Consider the following 14,699-nt stretch of genomic DNA (forward strand, 5'->3'; position numbering starts at 1 on the left):
ATAGATTATTTCCCGTTTTTGTGAAACTATTAATATCATAGTTAAATTAATTTAACATTGTAACTTATTTTATTAATTCAATTAAGTTACTTTTTTAAATTAAAAAAAAATAATAATTGTTTGGTTTGATTTTAATAAAGTAAATTCAAATCCAAATCCAAATTAAGAATTATAATAAATTATAATTATAATAATAAGCAATAAATGGTTTAGCAATGTTCCTCCCAAATTTCTTCATACGACGGGAAATTCCAGGTCTCCTTATCAACCAAGTTTTCCGCATGATCGACATAAGTGCGAATAGTTTTAGTTAAGGGGAACACAATTTTTTCACACAAAAGGAGTCTTCCTTCAAAAGCGATCTCGATCTTATCAATTTCATCATTGAGTCTTTGAGATTGTGCCAACATTTCATTTGCCGTGGCTGTTAAATCTCTTACAACTAATTTAAAAGCAGGCATCTCACATTTCACTGTCTCAATTTCCTTTGAAATTTTCGCAGCCATTTGTAATGTTTCTGGTGCAAACTTTCTTCTCACCAATTCACAAAGTAACTTAGCTTCTAATAAAATCGTTTCCACAAAATGTTCCTCATAAATGGCGACTCGCGCTGCAGTTTCTTGCTTTGACATCACATTCATGTTTTCAAAGACATCGATGTTACGCACTTGTAACATCTCACGAAGGACATCTGACGTGTTGTTGAGCGACTTAAAGCCTCGTTTAGTCATTTCGGCTTCATATTCTTCGGAGTAGCAATCGCCGTTATAAACTATTTTATTATGGTTCTTTAATGTATCTTTAATAACTCTTTCGATTGCTTCACGACCCAAGCTCCCACTCTTGTTCAACGCTTTGACTTGATTCATCATTTCATTCACCGCAGTAGCAAAAATGGTGTTAATAACAGTCATCGGCCATGCTGGATTTTGTGACGACCCCACCGCCCTGAACTCAAATCGATTTCCGATGAATGCGAATGGCGATGTTCGATTTCTGTCGCTTTGGTCTCTTGTGAAGCTTGGTAAGGTCTCTATCCCAAACGACACTAACAATGGTGAGCAATCTAATGCGGCTTCATCGCGTAACATATCGTCGATGCATCGTTCCAAACGTTCTCCAATAAACATCGAGACGAAACTCGGTGGTGCCTCGAAGCCACCGAGTCGATCGATATTTCCCGGCGTTAACGTAGCTGCGCGGACGAGGTCATAGTGGTCGTCCACTGCTTTTAATAACGCGGAAGTTAAGAAGAGAAAAGTGATACGTTCTGCTTCAGAAGACTTGAACGACATCAAATTTTGCCCGTCACAGAATAACGCCCAGTTCAAGTGTTTTCCACTCCCATTGACTCCTTTAAATGGTTTCTCATGGAATAACACCTTTAATCCATGCTTCTTGGCTATTGCTTCTAATTGCTCCATAAATATGGTGTTATGGTCTGAAGCAATACTTCCTTTCTCAAAGATGGGAGCGACTTCATATTGTGCTGGAGCGACTTCGTTGTGAATTGTGGTGATTGGAATACCTAATTCCCACATCGACTTTTTCACTTCACTTAAACAATCGACGATACGTTGTGGCATAACACCCCAATAATGATCTTTCATTTGTTGCGCTTTACTCGGTAGACGACCTACTAAAGTCTTTCCAGTCTCCATCAGATCCTCTCGCTTCTTCGCAATTTTCTCGTCGATCATAAACATCTCTTGCTCAAGGCCAACAGTCACAGAAACATGTTGCTCCGGCGTTTTCTTAGGCGTGTCGTACAACATCGCCATCATATCCAAAAAGTTCGAGACGGTCTCGTCGACGGCCTTCTCACTTCTTAAGAGTGGCGTTTTGGTATCCAAAGACAATCCAAAAATGGAGCAGAATACTGCGGGGATGTATAAAACACCACCAAATTCATCTTTAATGACAAAAACAGAGGAATTGTAATCCCAAGCAGAATACCCACGAGCTTGGGACGTGTTTCGAAGGCCTCCATTTGGGAATGAACTGCCATCAGGTTCTCCTTGAATCAATTGCTTTCCAGTGAACTCCGAGAGGAGTTGTGAGATGTGTTGTCTTGAGCATTGATGCTTCACTGATAGGAAAGAGTCATACTTCCGTGCGGTCGAGGATGATAGGGGTTGGAACCAATGAGTGAAACACGTCGCTCCTAACTCTTCGGCCCATTCTTTCATCCCAAACGCAATCACATCGGCTGTACTCGGATCTAATGTCCCTCCATTCTCAAATAACATTTGAAGCTTCAAATAAGCACTTCGAGGAAGTTTCTTTTCCATCATTTCATTAGTAAAGACGTATTTACTGTATGACGGGTCTTTATGTAAAAGTTCGGTGGTGGCCATTAATGAATGAACGAATGAATTTCAACGCCCTTTTATACAGAAGAATCTCTTTCTCAACGGAGATCAGAAAGTCGGGAAACATGATCTGGCATCTAGTTTCTTTGTAATTTGAATTAACTATATTAGTAATTTACATTTTAACTTGTTTTTCTATTTTGAAAAATTGTCAACTTATTAGTATAATTATTATTATAGTTATAAATATAATTACTATATTTTTATATTTCTAACTATTAATTATAATTTAAATTATTTATCTATTGATATAGTAATATTCCATTTATATAAACTATATTTAATACCATTTCGAAACCATTTGAAAAAATGTTGCAAACAAATAATAAAAATGGTTTTGATTTTGTTTGTGATGAAACTTCTAATTCATTTTTTATAAAGAAAATGATTTTGGTGTTTTTGTTATTGAACGTCGTGTGTTTGGCACAGTACGGCAATCCAACACTGATCGACGTGTTTTTGGAGGAAGGGAAAGAAGTAAAGGGAAAGACATATTTAAATAATGCGAAAAAACTTGTTAAGAATAAGGTGGAGATGGAAAAACTCATTGAAAAAGCAGCAGCGGCCGTTCGACACATGGCACGACCTTCTTTGAAAGGAGAAAGGAAATGATTTTCTATTGTGTTTAATTCTTGTATAACTTTTTTTATTATAAGTTATAGTTTCCATTCGAATTATTTTATAATATAAAATCTGTTATAATTTTTAGTAGCCTTTTCATTTTTTTTTATTATTTTTATTGATATAGTTACAATAATAATACAAATTACCATTTATTATAAAAAAATAAAAAAACAATGTTAAGTTTTAATTTGTTTAAATAATTGTGATTTTTACCCGAAATAATGCAAAAAACCAAAAAAGAAGCTGTTTTTTTCAGAAAGAGGAATTAAAAAAGCATGTCTAGACAATGGTTAATAATAATAAACTATTAACTCTATTAAGATGAATTAATGGTATAGTTTACTTCTCCGATTTAAAGTTACGTTGTATAAAAAAAGAAATCCAAAACTGTACTATTTTCAACAATATGACCGAAGACCAACTCTTGTATGAAGAATCACTGCAAAACATCCCATTTTCGCAATGGCTCCGACAGAAGCGGACGAATCTGATGTCACGGTTTTACAATTTTATACCGGACACATTAGATAACCCAACTCTATATCCCAAAGAATTTATTGCTGCGTGTGGACAAGTTTTTTTCCCACAAGAAGTTGAAATAAAAACGTCAAGTTTTTTGGACGTCGCGTTGACACACACTAAGGCATTCGACGAAATTATAAACCTCTTTTACTTTGTTTATAGAAATAACTTCCAACCATTGCCAAATACAACACTGACATCTGATAGTGGATGGGGTTGCACCATACGGTCAACTCAGATGTTAGTTGCAAATGCAATTGGGAAGCTTTTCACAAACGACTTTGACACTGGAGAAGTCACGGACAAAATGGTCATCAAATTTTTCTTGGACTTTTTTTCTGTTGAATGCCCGTTCTCCATCCACAACCTTTTCCTTACAAAGGCTATCCTTCAGGGAAACATCAACGGCAATTCCTTCTTGCCGCCGTCTGCTGTCGCCGCCGCATTTGTGTTTGTTCTTTCCGCCACACATTTGAGAAACTATAGATATTGTTTATTTTATTATTCATTTTATTTAATTTCTTGCGGCTTATTTTGGTTGTTCGGGATTGGAATTTTGACAACCAATAGTTAGAAATACTTTATACATTTATTGTATTACTATGATTTAACGACAAATTTAGTTCTTTTTATTATATCTGACCTATTTTCTACAGTACTCAATTCAATATCCCATTCTAATTATTATATTATATATGATAGATATAGAATTTGTTTTTTGGTAATGGTAATTTCAATGGTATACTAAAATTACTATATATATTTTATTTCTTTAACATTTGTCTTAACAGGCACAACGATGTATAATAGGACAACACATTTATCTTAATGCAAAAGCTTATATACTCAAGTCTAGAGAGATCAACAAGAAGCTTGCGAACCCCAAATTTGGCATGGAGATACTAACAACGACTTTTACTTTCCGTGTGTATACACAACCCACAATAGTATTAATACCTATAAGTATACCAGATTCGTTCAATGACAAGATAGCAGTGATCTTCTCGTTTTATCTCTTTTCGGGGATGGTTGGAGGGTCGGGGAGAAAGGCGTTTTACTTCTTTGGGATCCACCATGACCAATTACTCTTCTTAGACCCACACACGGTCAGAAATACGGTAATCAATTCGTGCTCATTTGATCCCCAAGAGTACCACCCAATCATTGGAGATGTTAAGGCACTGAGTTACTCACTACTCGACAGAAGTGCTGTGCTTGCTTTTGTCGTCACATCGCAAAGAGAGCTCGACGATTTAAAAGGGTTTGTACAGAACATGCTTGGGATTGATGACAAAGTCCTACGCGTAAAAAATGAAGACGTTGATGGCTTTGAGGTCATCAACTTTTGATTTGTAGACAAACGTTGCAATGATGAATAGGTCACTTTTTGAATATTTCTTTCACACTTGTTTTTAACGGAGTTTTATTCTTATTTTTAATGTGTAATTTTCTCAGTGGTTTTCAATTAGATTCCGCTATAAAGTAGATGTTTTGAACGAACGAAACGAAAGAGTTGGTTATAAAAGTGATGAAGCTTTTGCTACCAAAGCATTGAGACCGTCAATGTCTGCGCCTTTAATTCGATCAACGACATCGCCTTTATTGGAAAGGATAAATGTTGGCATTGCTGTGATTTCATAATTTTGTGCAATCTCTTCACCAGCCTCAACATCTACTTTCACAAACTTCACTTTGGGGTTTTTGTTTGCAAGGTCTTCAAAGACAGGAGCAATTGACTTGCAAGGACCACACCACGTAGCAAAGAAATCAAAGATGATGACATTAGTGTCAAGAATTCTTGATAAGTCTTCCACTGAATTAATATGAAGAACAGCCATTTTTTATTATTGAGTTCTTTTCATTTCGTTTTATCTTAAACAAACTTACCCAATAAAACAATTAAATGTGTAATTCACTCATTACAACAGTTATTATCTAAATATAAATAAAACACACTTCTTTATTAGTATATATACTAGTATATTATTATTATTACTGATATAATAAAATAATAGTATAATGTACTATATACTAATAAAATCAATAGAATTAAGTGAAAGTGTGTAAAATACTACACTTTGAGCGCAATACGCCACTCTCTAGTGTAAACCCATAACAAAACAACAAGATAAAGTCTGAATTAAAGAGACTGGTAATGGTCCTTCTTCACTTTCTTTGAATAGATGATGAACCCAATGAGTCCGATATTGATAACGATCAATAAGAACACTGCAATAGAAAAGACGATGATAGTGATCATCAAGTCCTTATCCATTCCCGGCTCTTCAGATGGGTCGATGATAGGTTGAACAGCCTGTTTCAGTGTTGTTTTAATGACGACGGTACTGTCTTGATATATTTTGCTATTTGATTTCAGAACAATAACAAAGTCTCCATGGACTTCTGTCTCATTTGAGTAGATGCTGCACTTGTTATTAGTATTTACAAACGTCTCAAATCCAAGCGGATCACTAACAACGTCAATCTGAAGAACTCCATTTGCAGTACTCTTGTATTGAACTATTTGATGCTTCCCTTCATAACAAATGGACTCTTCTTGTGCACTTTCAGTACGGAAGACTGCATTAATAACAGCGGGAGCAGTTTCATCGACTACAATAGGAAGTGGGGAGGACTTTTCTTCATCGGCGAGTTTAAGTGTGAGTCGATAGATCCCGGCTTCTTTCATGACAGTCAGTAAAGTGCGTTGGTCTTGTTTCATATCAACTGTAGTGATTTGCGTTCCATCAATTTCAACAGCAACTTTCCAATTAGTTCTTCCTAAGACACTGTAATAGATGGTGTTGGCTTCTGTGTATGTGTGAATGTCAAAGGTCAATGGCAAAAACTCTTGTCTAATAACTATAGGCTCAGTCTTACTCGCAGAGACTAACATCTTCTCTGCTATGACTACGTACTCAGTCACTTCTGTGTCGGCGAGAGAGACAAAGTACGTTTTAGACTGTCCAACCTCCACTACTAATGGCTTTGGAAGTAACATCACTTCACTAAATGTGGTGCAATCAGTGACTTCTTGAATGCCTACAACTTGATATGTGTCTTCCATTGTATGAAAGGAAAACCCTAACGCACTGCTCTCGGGAGTTATTTGGATGAACACTCCCTTTCTCGAGTTATAGACGGTGCGTTGGGAAAGGTCTTCAATGTAGATGTTTGTCGAGCCCTTTATGATTTGTGGGTCTTTGCATTCGTTGTACTCTATCTTAATCGAAGAGCAAATCGAGACAAGAAGTAATAATCTCAACATCTGAGTATTCGAAGTTCACAGTTCCATAAACAAAAATTATTAAAAGAATAAGAAGACAACATTCGAATTTTCTGGGTGTTCGCAAATCTCTTTAATTAAAAATTTTAAATCAATTTAACAAAAAATACTATAAATTTATTTATTATTCAATTATAATTAATTTTTTATATCTTATAATTTTGTTATAATGAACTATATTATACAATATATTTACTTGAATATAGTATACTTCTTTTTTTTTATTTAAAAACAAATTTTTAGTTTGAATATACTATATTATAATACATTTTAATTAATACCAAGTACTAGACTTGAATAATTTCATAATAAAAAAAACAACTATAAATATTTTCTCTTTTTGATATCACTGAAAAACTTGAAAAAAGACCAATTTGTGAATGGAACCACAGTTCAAAGTGAACGACAAGGTCCTATGTCACAAACATGAGGATCCAGCAGGGTCATACCGTGAAGCTCAAATACTTGAAACGAAACAAACGACAACACAAATAATGTATTACATTCGGTATACAGAATATAACAAACGACTTGATGAATGGACGTCAGCAGATAACGTGATCAAGTACTCCTCGAGAGAAAACCTCAACATCATTCGCCCGACCCGTCGCGACGACGGCGGAAACCCGCGGAAGATGACGCGCGCGCTCCGGAAGACGAACGTCGCGATGTTGGAACGCGACAGCGAGCCCGCGGGAACGATGTCGAATGCGCCGGAGAATGAAGCGCCGCAACGGACCAAAAATATCCAATACGTCACTATAGCCGACTTTGATCTTCCTGTGTGGTATTTCTCTCCATATCCCGGGAAGTATGGGAATGTCGAACGACTGTATGTTTGTGAGCATTGCTTGAAATACATGGAGAAGCCTCGGACATATCTCACGCACCGTCAAAAATGCCCATATCACTTCCCGCCCGGTCTTTTGATCTATAAAGACCCGGAAAGGAAAATTGCGTTCTTTGAAGTGGACGGCGAAGAGGCGAAATTGTATTGTCAGTCGTTGTGTTTACTCTCGAAGATGTTTTTGGACCACAAAACTCTGTACTACGACGTCGAACCGTTTTACTTCTATGTGTTGTGCGAGTACGAACCTAAGACGGAACTTGAAGACGAAAACTTCCACCTTGTCGGGTACTTTTCTAAAGAGAAGGCAAGCCCCGATGGGTACAACTTGAGTTGTTTGATGGTGTTACCGCATCATCAAAGAAAGGGGTATGGGAAGATGCTTATATCGATGAGTTACGAGTTAAGTAAAATTGAGGGTATCCCGGGCAGTCCAGAAAAGCCATTGAGTGACTTAGGGTTAGTCAGTTTCAAGAGTTATTGGACTAAAGTCATTGCCGATGAACTCTTGAACAACTGCCCAGAAGGTCCGAATATCACGGAGTTAACACTGAAGACTGGAATCACTAAAGAAGACTGTGTTAGTACTTTAGACAGTTTAGGACTTATAGTGTCGTATAGGGGGTCACAATCGATAACTACAACACAGAAAAAACTCGAACAACTTCGACTTGATTTTCCTCAAAAGGAAGTCTTAGTTAAGAAAGAGTTGCTCAAGTGGAAACCACACGCTGTTGTTATTAAGAACCCAGATATCATGGAAACACTCAAAACATACGTATAACCAAATTAATTGATTGCAGAAGTGACTCTACTTTTGAGCGCAGATATCGTGTTCTCCACTCGAAATATGCACAACTCGACTCGCGAGACATTCCGTTCAAACGCGTCAGTCTTGTTGAAATCGACTTTCTCACCGTTGGCAGTGATATTACAGATCAATTGAGCCTTTTCGAGTTCTTTCTTATCGTCGTGTGTCATCCCTTGTTGTAAGATCGTCCGCACTTTGAGAAGATTCACATAGATTTTCTCGAGCGTTTCTAAGTATTTTTTTGGTTGGAGTGTCGTTCCATAATTACAACAGACCATCAACTGAACAAATGAACACGTCGACATGATATCTTCAGAACATTGTACAATCATATATTTGTCGAGAGAATAAAAGTCCGGCCTTTGTAATGCTATTTCGATAATGTCATGAATTCCACTAAGCACTACTGAACTCCCCTCACAACATTTAAGCACTTTGTGAGCTTCAAGTGTCGATGAAATGGATTTAACTAGGGTTATCATAAGTCTAATGGAGTATGAAAATAGCGCTCGAAACTTCTCATTTGAAATGTTCTGTTTGAGTATTTCGTATATGACTGGAGCTGGTCGGTCGAATATGAAAGACTCGAAGGTGCTCACAATTTCTCTTTGGAATTTGAGGTCGTCTGTTTGTATGTAAGATAGTGAGGTGTATAATTTCAACACAATTTCTGCGTCTAATTCGTCTTGGTTGTTTTCGATTAATGTTTCTAATATTTTGAGAACGGAGTGTGAGGGAAGTTGTGCATTTTTAATTGCATTTAACACTGTTTTATAAACCACCGATTTACTTAAGACTAAAGGAAGCTGAAGGTTGACCGATAAATACACTAAAACGTTCTCAGCACTCAGAGAAAGAAACGCGTTAGCGACATGTCCATTTGCAAGGACTTTATCTTGTAATTTGGATTCTAGGGTTTCGCTAATTTCGAAATTTGATATGATGGTCAATAGAAGTGAAGTCGCTTTTTCACAACTTGGAACAGTTGACAAAGCTGCATCGATAGTGTTGTATATCACATTTTTGTCAGACTCTGATGAGATGTCACCGAGTGAATGATATGTATTCATCACATACTCTTTCATCTTGTCGAACAACAATTCGATTTTTGGACTTGGGATACAACTAATGACTACATGTCAGTACAACACACATTTTAATGATATTTTAGTGATACAACAAACTGTTCGGGAGATAGCTGAGTGCATTCAGAAGAGTATTTTTGTCTTCTGTATAAATAGGAATAGATGTATGGACGAGTAAAATCTCTCGAGGTGAAGCGGTGGTATATAACGCATCTACAAATGGTCGAACTAACTCTTTGATATCACTTGAACATAATGTGTGGAATATTATAAGAAGTTTTGCATTAAACTCAATGACTTCGACTACGACTTCGATGTGTTGTGTGAGGTACATGAAAATGTCAGGTAAGAGTGTATTGGTCAAGTCGAATTTCTTTAAAAAGAGTTCCATGAGTGAGTATTCTATCATCCCCTCATCTTTACTCTCAACAGACTTTTTGATCAATTCAAATTTTTCATTGAAAGACATCAAATCTTCTTGATCGTCTTTTGTACACTTTGGTTCATCTTTGAAATCCTCATAGTTGTCCTCGCCATTCATTTTTCTTTTATTTTCAGTTTAAAAGTCTTCAAAAAAAGAATTTCCATTTAAATAAATAAACCTCATATTTTCCTTTTTAAGATGAAGTCCTCCAATTAAGTATTAAAGAAAATTTTATATATGACGACCTTAAAACTCGAAAAACAGAACAATGGATTTGACTCAATTACGAAACGCTTATGAGTCGGCTCATACAGTCGAAGACATACTTTTTCTCATCTTTAAAAGTCCATTTACACTACAAGAGATTAAAAAGGACTTAACTCCTTTATTAAAAAGTAAAATGTGTCAATTTTCTGGGATGACTCCAGACAGACAAATTGTCTATCGTTGCTTAACATGTGCGAAGTCACAAGTAAGTTGTGTTTGTTCGAAGTGTTTCCAAGAGAGTAATCATGTTGGTCACAACTACTTTTCTTTTGTTACTAATGACAGGTTTACATGTGACTGTGGCAATGAATTCTTTTGGGACAAGAGCGGGTTTTGTAAAGAACACACGGGAGAATACATTACGAATCCAGAGACTTTAATACCAGAGAAGTATCGCCAGTGTTTAATCCTCCTTCCTGACTTATTTCAATGTTGTCTTCACTTCATTCAATACGACCCAAGTTGCACTTTTGTCAATTTGGTTTTTACATGTCTCAGACAACTCTCAGACGTCCCACTTCTCTTTTTAATATTCTCACGAATGCTTCAGGCGCAATCAGAGATGGGAGAGGAGTCACTTTTATGTACCGTTTATCAAAGGAAGTCGATCACTTTATTTGAGCATTATGCAGAGTATTGTTATCTCTATGAAGAAATTACAGAGTCAGTCCTTCCATTCTTAGCTGATTTGTTCAGAGATGAAAGACTCATCAAATTCGACTTATCTTCACTGTTTGATTTGGCTTTCTATTCTATTAATATTAATCACTCAAACGCTACAGCATTGGATGGACTTTTTCTTGGTATTGTTTATAGTAAAGATCTAATAGAAAAGTACTTTTTAGAAAGTAAGAAGTTTGACACTTTAATATCAAATTACATTGATTGGATTCCTCAATTTATGAACCACATTCTGAACGACCAGGAAGAAGTGAACCTTCTCAAACTCACCGAGAAATTGTTCTCCCCTTTTTGCTACTCGGACAGCTTTGAAACAAACGAATTTAACACTGAAAATGTTGTTAAACTAATTTCGTTGTGTTCGAACACAACACCGTTTTATATTGATAAGAACAAATCACCACAATTTGACGACCAAAACACATTCTTCTTCTTCTACTTATTGTTAATCATAAGCGAGTTCTCACGACTTGTGATCAAAAATAAGAAATTCAGAAGTCAATTTCAAATGGTCACAACACGAGTGTTACACCATGTGACGAACTTTTTAGAAGACGTTCCTGTTATTGAAGTGAATGGTGTCTCTGTCCCTAGAAGAGAGGTTGGAGTCAATCAACGAGTCTCTCCCATCTCTGGGATTCTTTCATTTTACAATTACATTTTGTTTGAAGAGAAAGAGTGTGGCGATCTGAACACAATAGGACTCTGTCAAAAAGACGCAGAAGACTTGTTACAATTTGCATTAACATCCCTCAAATTTGGACAACAATTTCAAAACGATGAGTATGGGAAAAGTAGAGATAACGTCATTTTAGTGTCGTTTTACTATAATGGACTCACATTCACATTTGCTAAGAACGCGGACTTAAATACTGCAAAATTGATGTTAGAGTTCATCCCACTCAAAAAGTACTTTGCTCTACTGTTGGTGATGTTTGGAGTGGAGACTGCTAATTCTCAACACCAACGACAAGAAGCTTTTGTCAACTTTTTGACGATTATCATTCAAATGAATCGAACTAATGAACAGCGACTTAATTTTAATAACAGAGAGTTGGTAATGAAAGTACTAGCTCATATAGTGGCAGCTGGTGTGGAACGTCCAATGGAAGCGTGTGAATACATATCATTGAGTGAGTTAGATCTCGTCAAATTATTCGAAGAAGTTGTGGCGAATAAGAAGAAGTACTTTAAAAAAGTCGACCCACTCTGTCCCTTTGTCCCTTTTAAAATAGTGGAACCACTTTTGACCAACACCTTATTCAAAAACACGTCATTAAAAGAAAATAGATTCTATGTGGAACAGACAGAGTGGAATATTAAATTACTCGCTGGGATATGCAGTGAAGAGTTCTGGAGTATTATTTACAAAGAAATGAACACTCTTGCACTGCCTTATATTCTAATTATACTTACTGATATCAACACGGCATTACAAGACCTTAGTCATCAAGATGAAATCATTCACTTATTAAAAAACTGTGCTTCCATGAAAGAAGTTTATTCCTATGTTAACACTAATAAAGAGAGTGTCTTTGGATTTAAAGAATTTGTGACTGGGGTGACTAACAAGGCGTTGAGAGACATTCTTGGGATAGTCACTGAAGCTCCAAAGAAAGTCGGTAATGCGCAGTCGAGTCTCCGGCAGAAGATGTTACAACGGATGAAGTCAAAGCAAATAGACAAGATCAAACAAGATGCTGAGAGTAACAAAGAGAGTGTATTTATTCATAATAGTGGTGATGTCCCTGAAGACATGAATATAACTGAAACTGATGATTCATGTGTTGTGTGTCAGTCCACACAAGAGAGTGACATAGGTCGACTTATTAACTTTGCCGAAGGTATTCCTTATGAAATAAAACACTCTAAAAAGGGGAGTTATACATTAAGTTGTTATGTGTTATCTACTTGTGTCCATCACGTCCACGAGTCTTGTTTCAAACGCGTTCAAGATCGTCTCCAATGTCCGATCTGTAAATTTCAGACATCTTCATTCATCCCATTGTCTTCACAAATCGATCCCCTCCCACCACAACAAGTCACTGCACACTTCTCTCTACTGGAACAATATGCTACACAACACAATCACCTCTTCTCAGACTTTTTAATGATGACACTCTCTTCGACGTTGAAGATGATTGTTACAATGGTCAATGAAGATGAAAACACGAATGACGAGTTGATAGATGCAGTGCAATCACTCATTCTAGCTACACAGAGTGTCTTCACAGTCGCCGACATCAAAAGGTATTTAGACCACTCTGTGACATTAGATCCATTTGTTTTATACGTCGTTGAGAGGCTCAATGGGATGAATGGGCGGTGTGCCTTCCAATTAGAAGTCGACAACATTCTGAGTACTATTGCTCAATATAAAAAGCAGTTATTACCACCGGATCTCATTGATGTCATCCTCCCATTGGACCGTGCAGAGAAGATCGAATGTCTCAATGAGTGCAAAAATTTTGAAGATGCCGTGTTACAGATGTCCATTGAATTTGTGAATACTGTTCAACTCTATGAAGAATTTGGGAGTGCTTTGACCAGTTTTAAAAGAAATGAAAAATACGACGTGAAGGAATTTATTAAGACTAGTGTCGGGAATAGTAAGTGCAGTAGTATTCCAACCATTCAGACTAAATTGAACTTCATCGAGTTACCTACAAAGCTCTGTGATTTGTTTGGGAAGTACAGTCTCTCTAAGTGTTGTCAGTGCAATTGTTTAATCACAAATCAGACGTCTTGTCGTATTTGTATGTTATGTGGAGCACCACTGTGTTCTGAAAATTACTGTTTGATTCAACACGGGAAGACTTGTTCTAATGGAAACGTCGTCTTCTTCGACTTCTTTTATTCTGCTGTGTGTATTATGACGGAAAAGGGAAGAAGGGGCATGTCGGTATATTATGACGGGTACGGTGAATGCTATTCGGTTCAAAATATGATGTTGGATTTGTTTCGGTTCGAACCACAAAAATGGAATCAGTTTGTTGTGATGTTGGAATAGAATTATACTTATTAATAGATTTAAACGTTCGTTCTTGAAGTGTTCCATTTTATATGATTCAATCATGAAAGACTTTGACGTGATCGTCCCAGATTCTGAAGAAGAAAGTGAATCAGAACAAGACAACGGATTGAACTAATTTATTGTTTTTTATTTGTTTTGAATACTATAATTCAGAGTAGATTTTATCAAAAAATTGACTGGTTAAATTGACTAATATACTTACAATATATTTTAGTTTGACTACTGATGAAGCTTAACTATTTGTGTTATTAATTATAACTAATAATATAATATTGAAATAATAATAATATCGGACGTTTTGTTAAATGTCTCAAAAAACTCATAAACCCCAAAAAACTGTCTAGAAACGGGAAAACGAAAAAATGATTTGAGATAAGACAATAAAAAAGTGTGATCTAATAGTTTTGATTTTATTATAATTATTAAATACATTACTATACAAAGATGTTGTGCAAAACTATAAAGTCTTTTTTTGTTCTAATTATAAGTGTCAAGTAATATACTTATAAATATTAGTAAAATAAACTATATTTTTTAATTTCAAAAAATATTTGTAAAAAACAAGTTAATTGTTGTCAAAAAAAAGCATCACGTCATCTTAGAAAAAAACAAAGAATAAATAATTTACGAGTCTAAAAATCATATCAAGAAACCTTTATCTTGTGTTATATTATTTTTTCTTATTTCACTGTTTTAAAAATATTATCATACTATAATTAATAAAAACTAATACTGATATAATATAA

The 14,699-nt window shown here is 35.8% G+C and overlaps 7 protein-coding genes across 7 annotated transcripts; 3 read left to right on the plus strand and 4 right to left on the minus strand.

Annotated features, from left to right (window-relative positions):
* Positions 1–209: 209 nt before the first annotated feature.
* EIN_284040 (glutamine synthetase, putative) lies at positions 210–2,357 on the minus strand (the record flags this gene model as incomplete). The annotated part of the gene is made up of 1 exon (XM_004184146.1): positions 210–2,357. The coding sequence occupies one exon, from the start codon at positions 2,355–2,357 to the stop codon at positions 210–212; it is 2,148 nt and encodes a 715-aa protein (XP_004184194.1).
* A 1,045-nt stretch (positions 2,358–3,402) lies between these two features.
* On the plus strand, positions 3,403–4,867 carry EIN_284050 (hypothetical protein; the record flags this gene model as incomplete). Its single annotated transcript, XM_004184147.1, has 2 exons — positions 3,403–3,968; positions 4,375–4,867. 2 exons carry the CDS (start codon positions 3,403–3,405, stop codon positions 4,865–4,867), a joined length of 1,059 nt encoding a protein of 352 aa, XP_004184195.1.
* Positions 4,868–5,035: 168 nt separating this feature from the next.
* Positions 5,036–5,356, minus strand: EIN_284060 (thioredoxin H-type, putative; the record flags this gene model as incomplete). Its single annotated transcript, XM_004184148.1, has 1 exon — positions 5,036–5,356. One exon carries the CDS (start codon positions 5,354–5,356, stop codon positions 5,036–5,038), a length of 321 nt encoding a protein of 106 aa, XP_004184196.1.
* Positions 5,357–5,658: 302 nt separating this feature from the next.
* Positions 5,659–6,786, minus strand: EIN_284070 (hypothetical protein; the record flags this gene model as incomplete). The annotated part of the gene is made up of 1 exon (XM_004184149.1): positions 5,659–6,786. The coding sequence occupies one exon, from the start codon at positions 6,784–6,786 to the stop codon at positions 5,659–5,661; it is 1,128 nt and encodes a 375-aa protein (XP_004184197.1).
* Positions 6,787–7,184: 398 nt separating this feature from the next.
* EIN_284080 (myst histone acetyltransferase, putative) lies at positions 7,185–8,435 on the plus strand (the record flags this gene model as incomplete). The annotated part of the gene is made up of 1 exon (XM_004184150.1): positions 7,185–8,435. One exon carries the CDS (start codon positions 7,185–7,187, stop codon positions 8,433–8,435), a length of 1,251 nt encoding a protein of 416 aa, XP_004184198.1.
* Positions 8,436–8,440: 5 nt separating this feature from the next.
* Positions 8,441–10,088, minus strand: EIN_284090 (hypothetical protein; the record flags this gene model as incomplete). The annotated part of the gene is made up of 2 exons (XM_004184151.1): positions 8,441–9,594; positions 9,647–10,088. 2 exons carry the CDS (start codon positions 10,086–10,088, stop codon positions 8,441–8,443), a joined length of 1,596 nt encoding a protein of 531 aa, XP_004184199.1.
* A 151-nt stretch (positions 10,089–10,239) lies between these two features.
* Positions 10,240–14,068, plus strand: EIN_284100 (hypothetical protein; the record flags this gene model as incomplete). Its single annotated transcript, XM_004184152.1, has 2 exons — positions 10,240–13,907; positions 13,948–14,068. 2 exons carry the CDS (start codon positions 10,240–10,242, stop codon positions 14,066–14,068), a joined length of 3,789 nt encoding a protein of 1,262 aa, XP_004184200.1.
* Positions 14,069–14,699: the final 631 nt, after the last annotated feature.

Source organism: Entamoeba invadens (genome assembly GCF_000330505.1).
Source record: "Entamoeba invadens IP1 unplaced genomic scaffold scaff_1105074725665, whole genome shotgun sequence".
Lineage (NCBI taxonomy): Eukaryota > Evosea > Mastigamoebida > Endamoebidae > Entamoeba > Entamoeba invadens.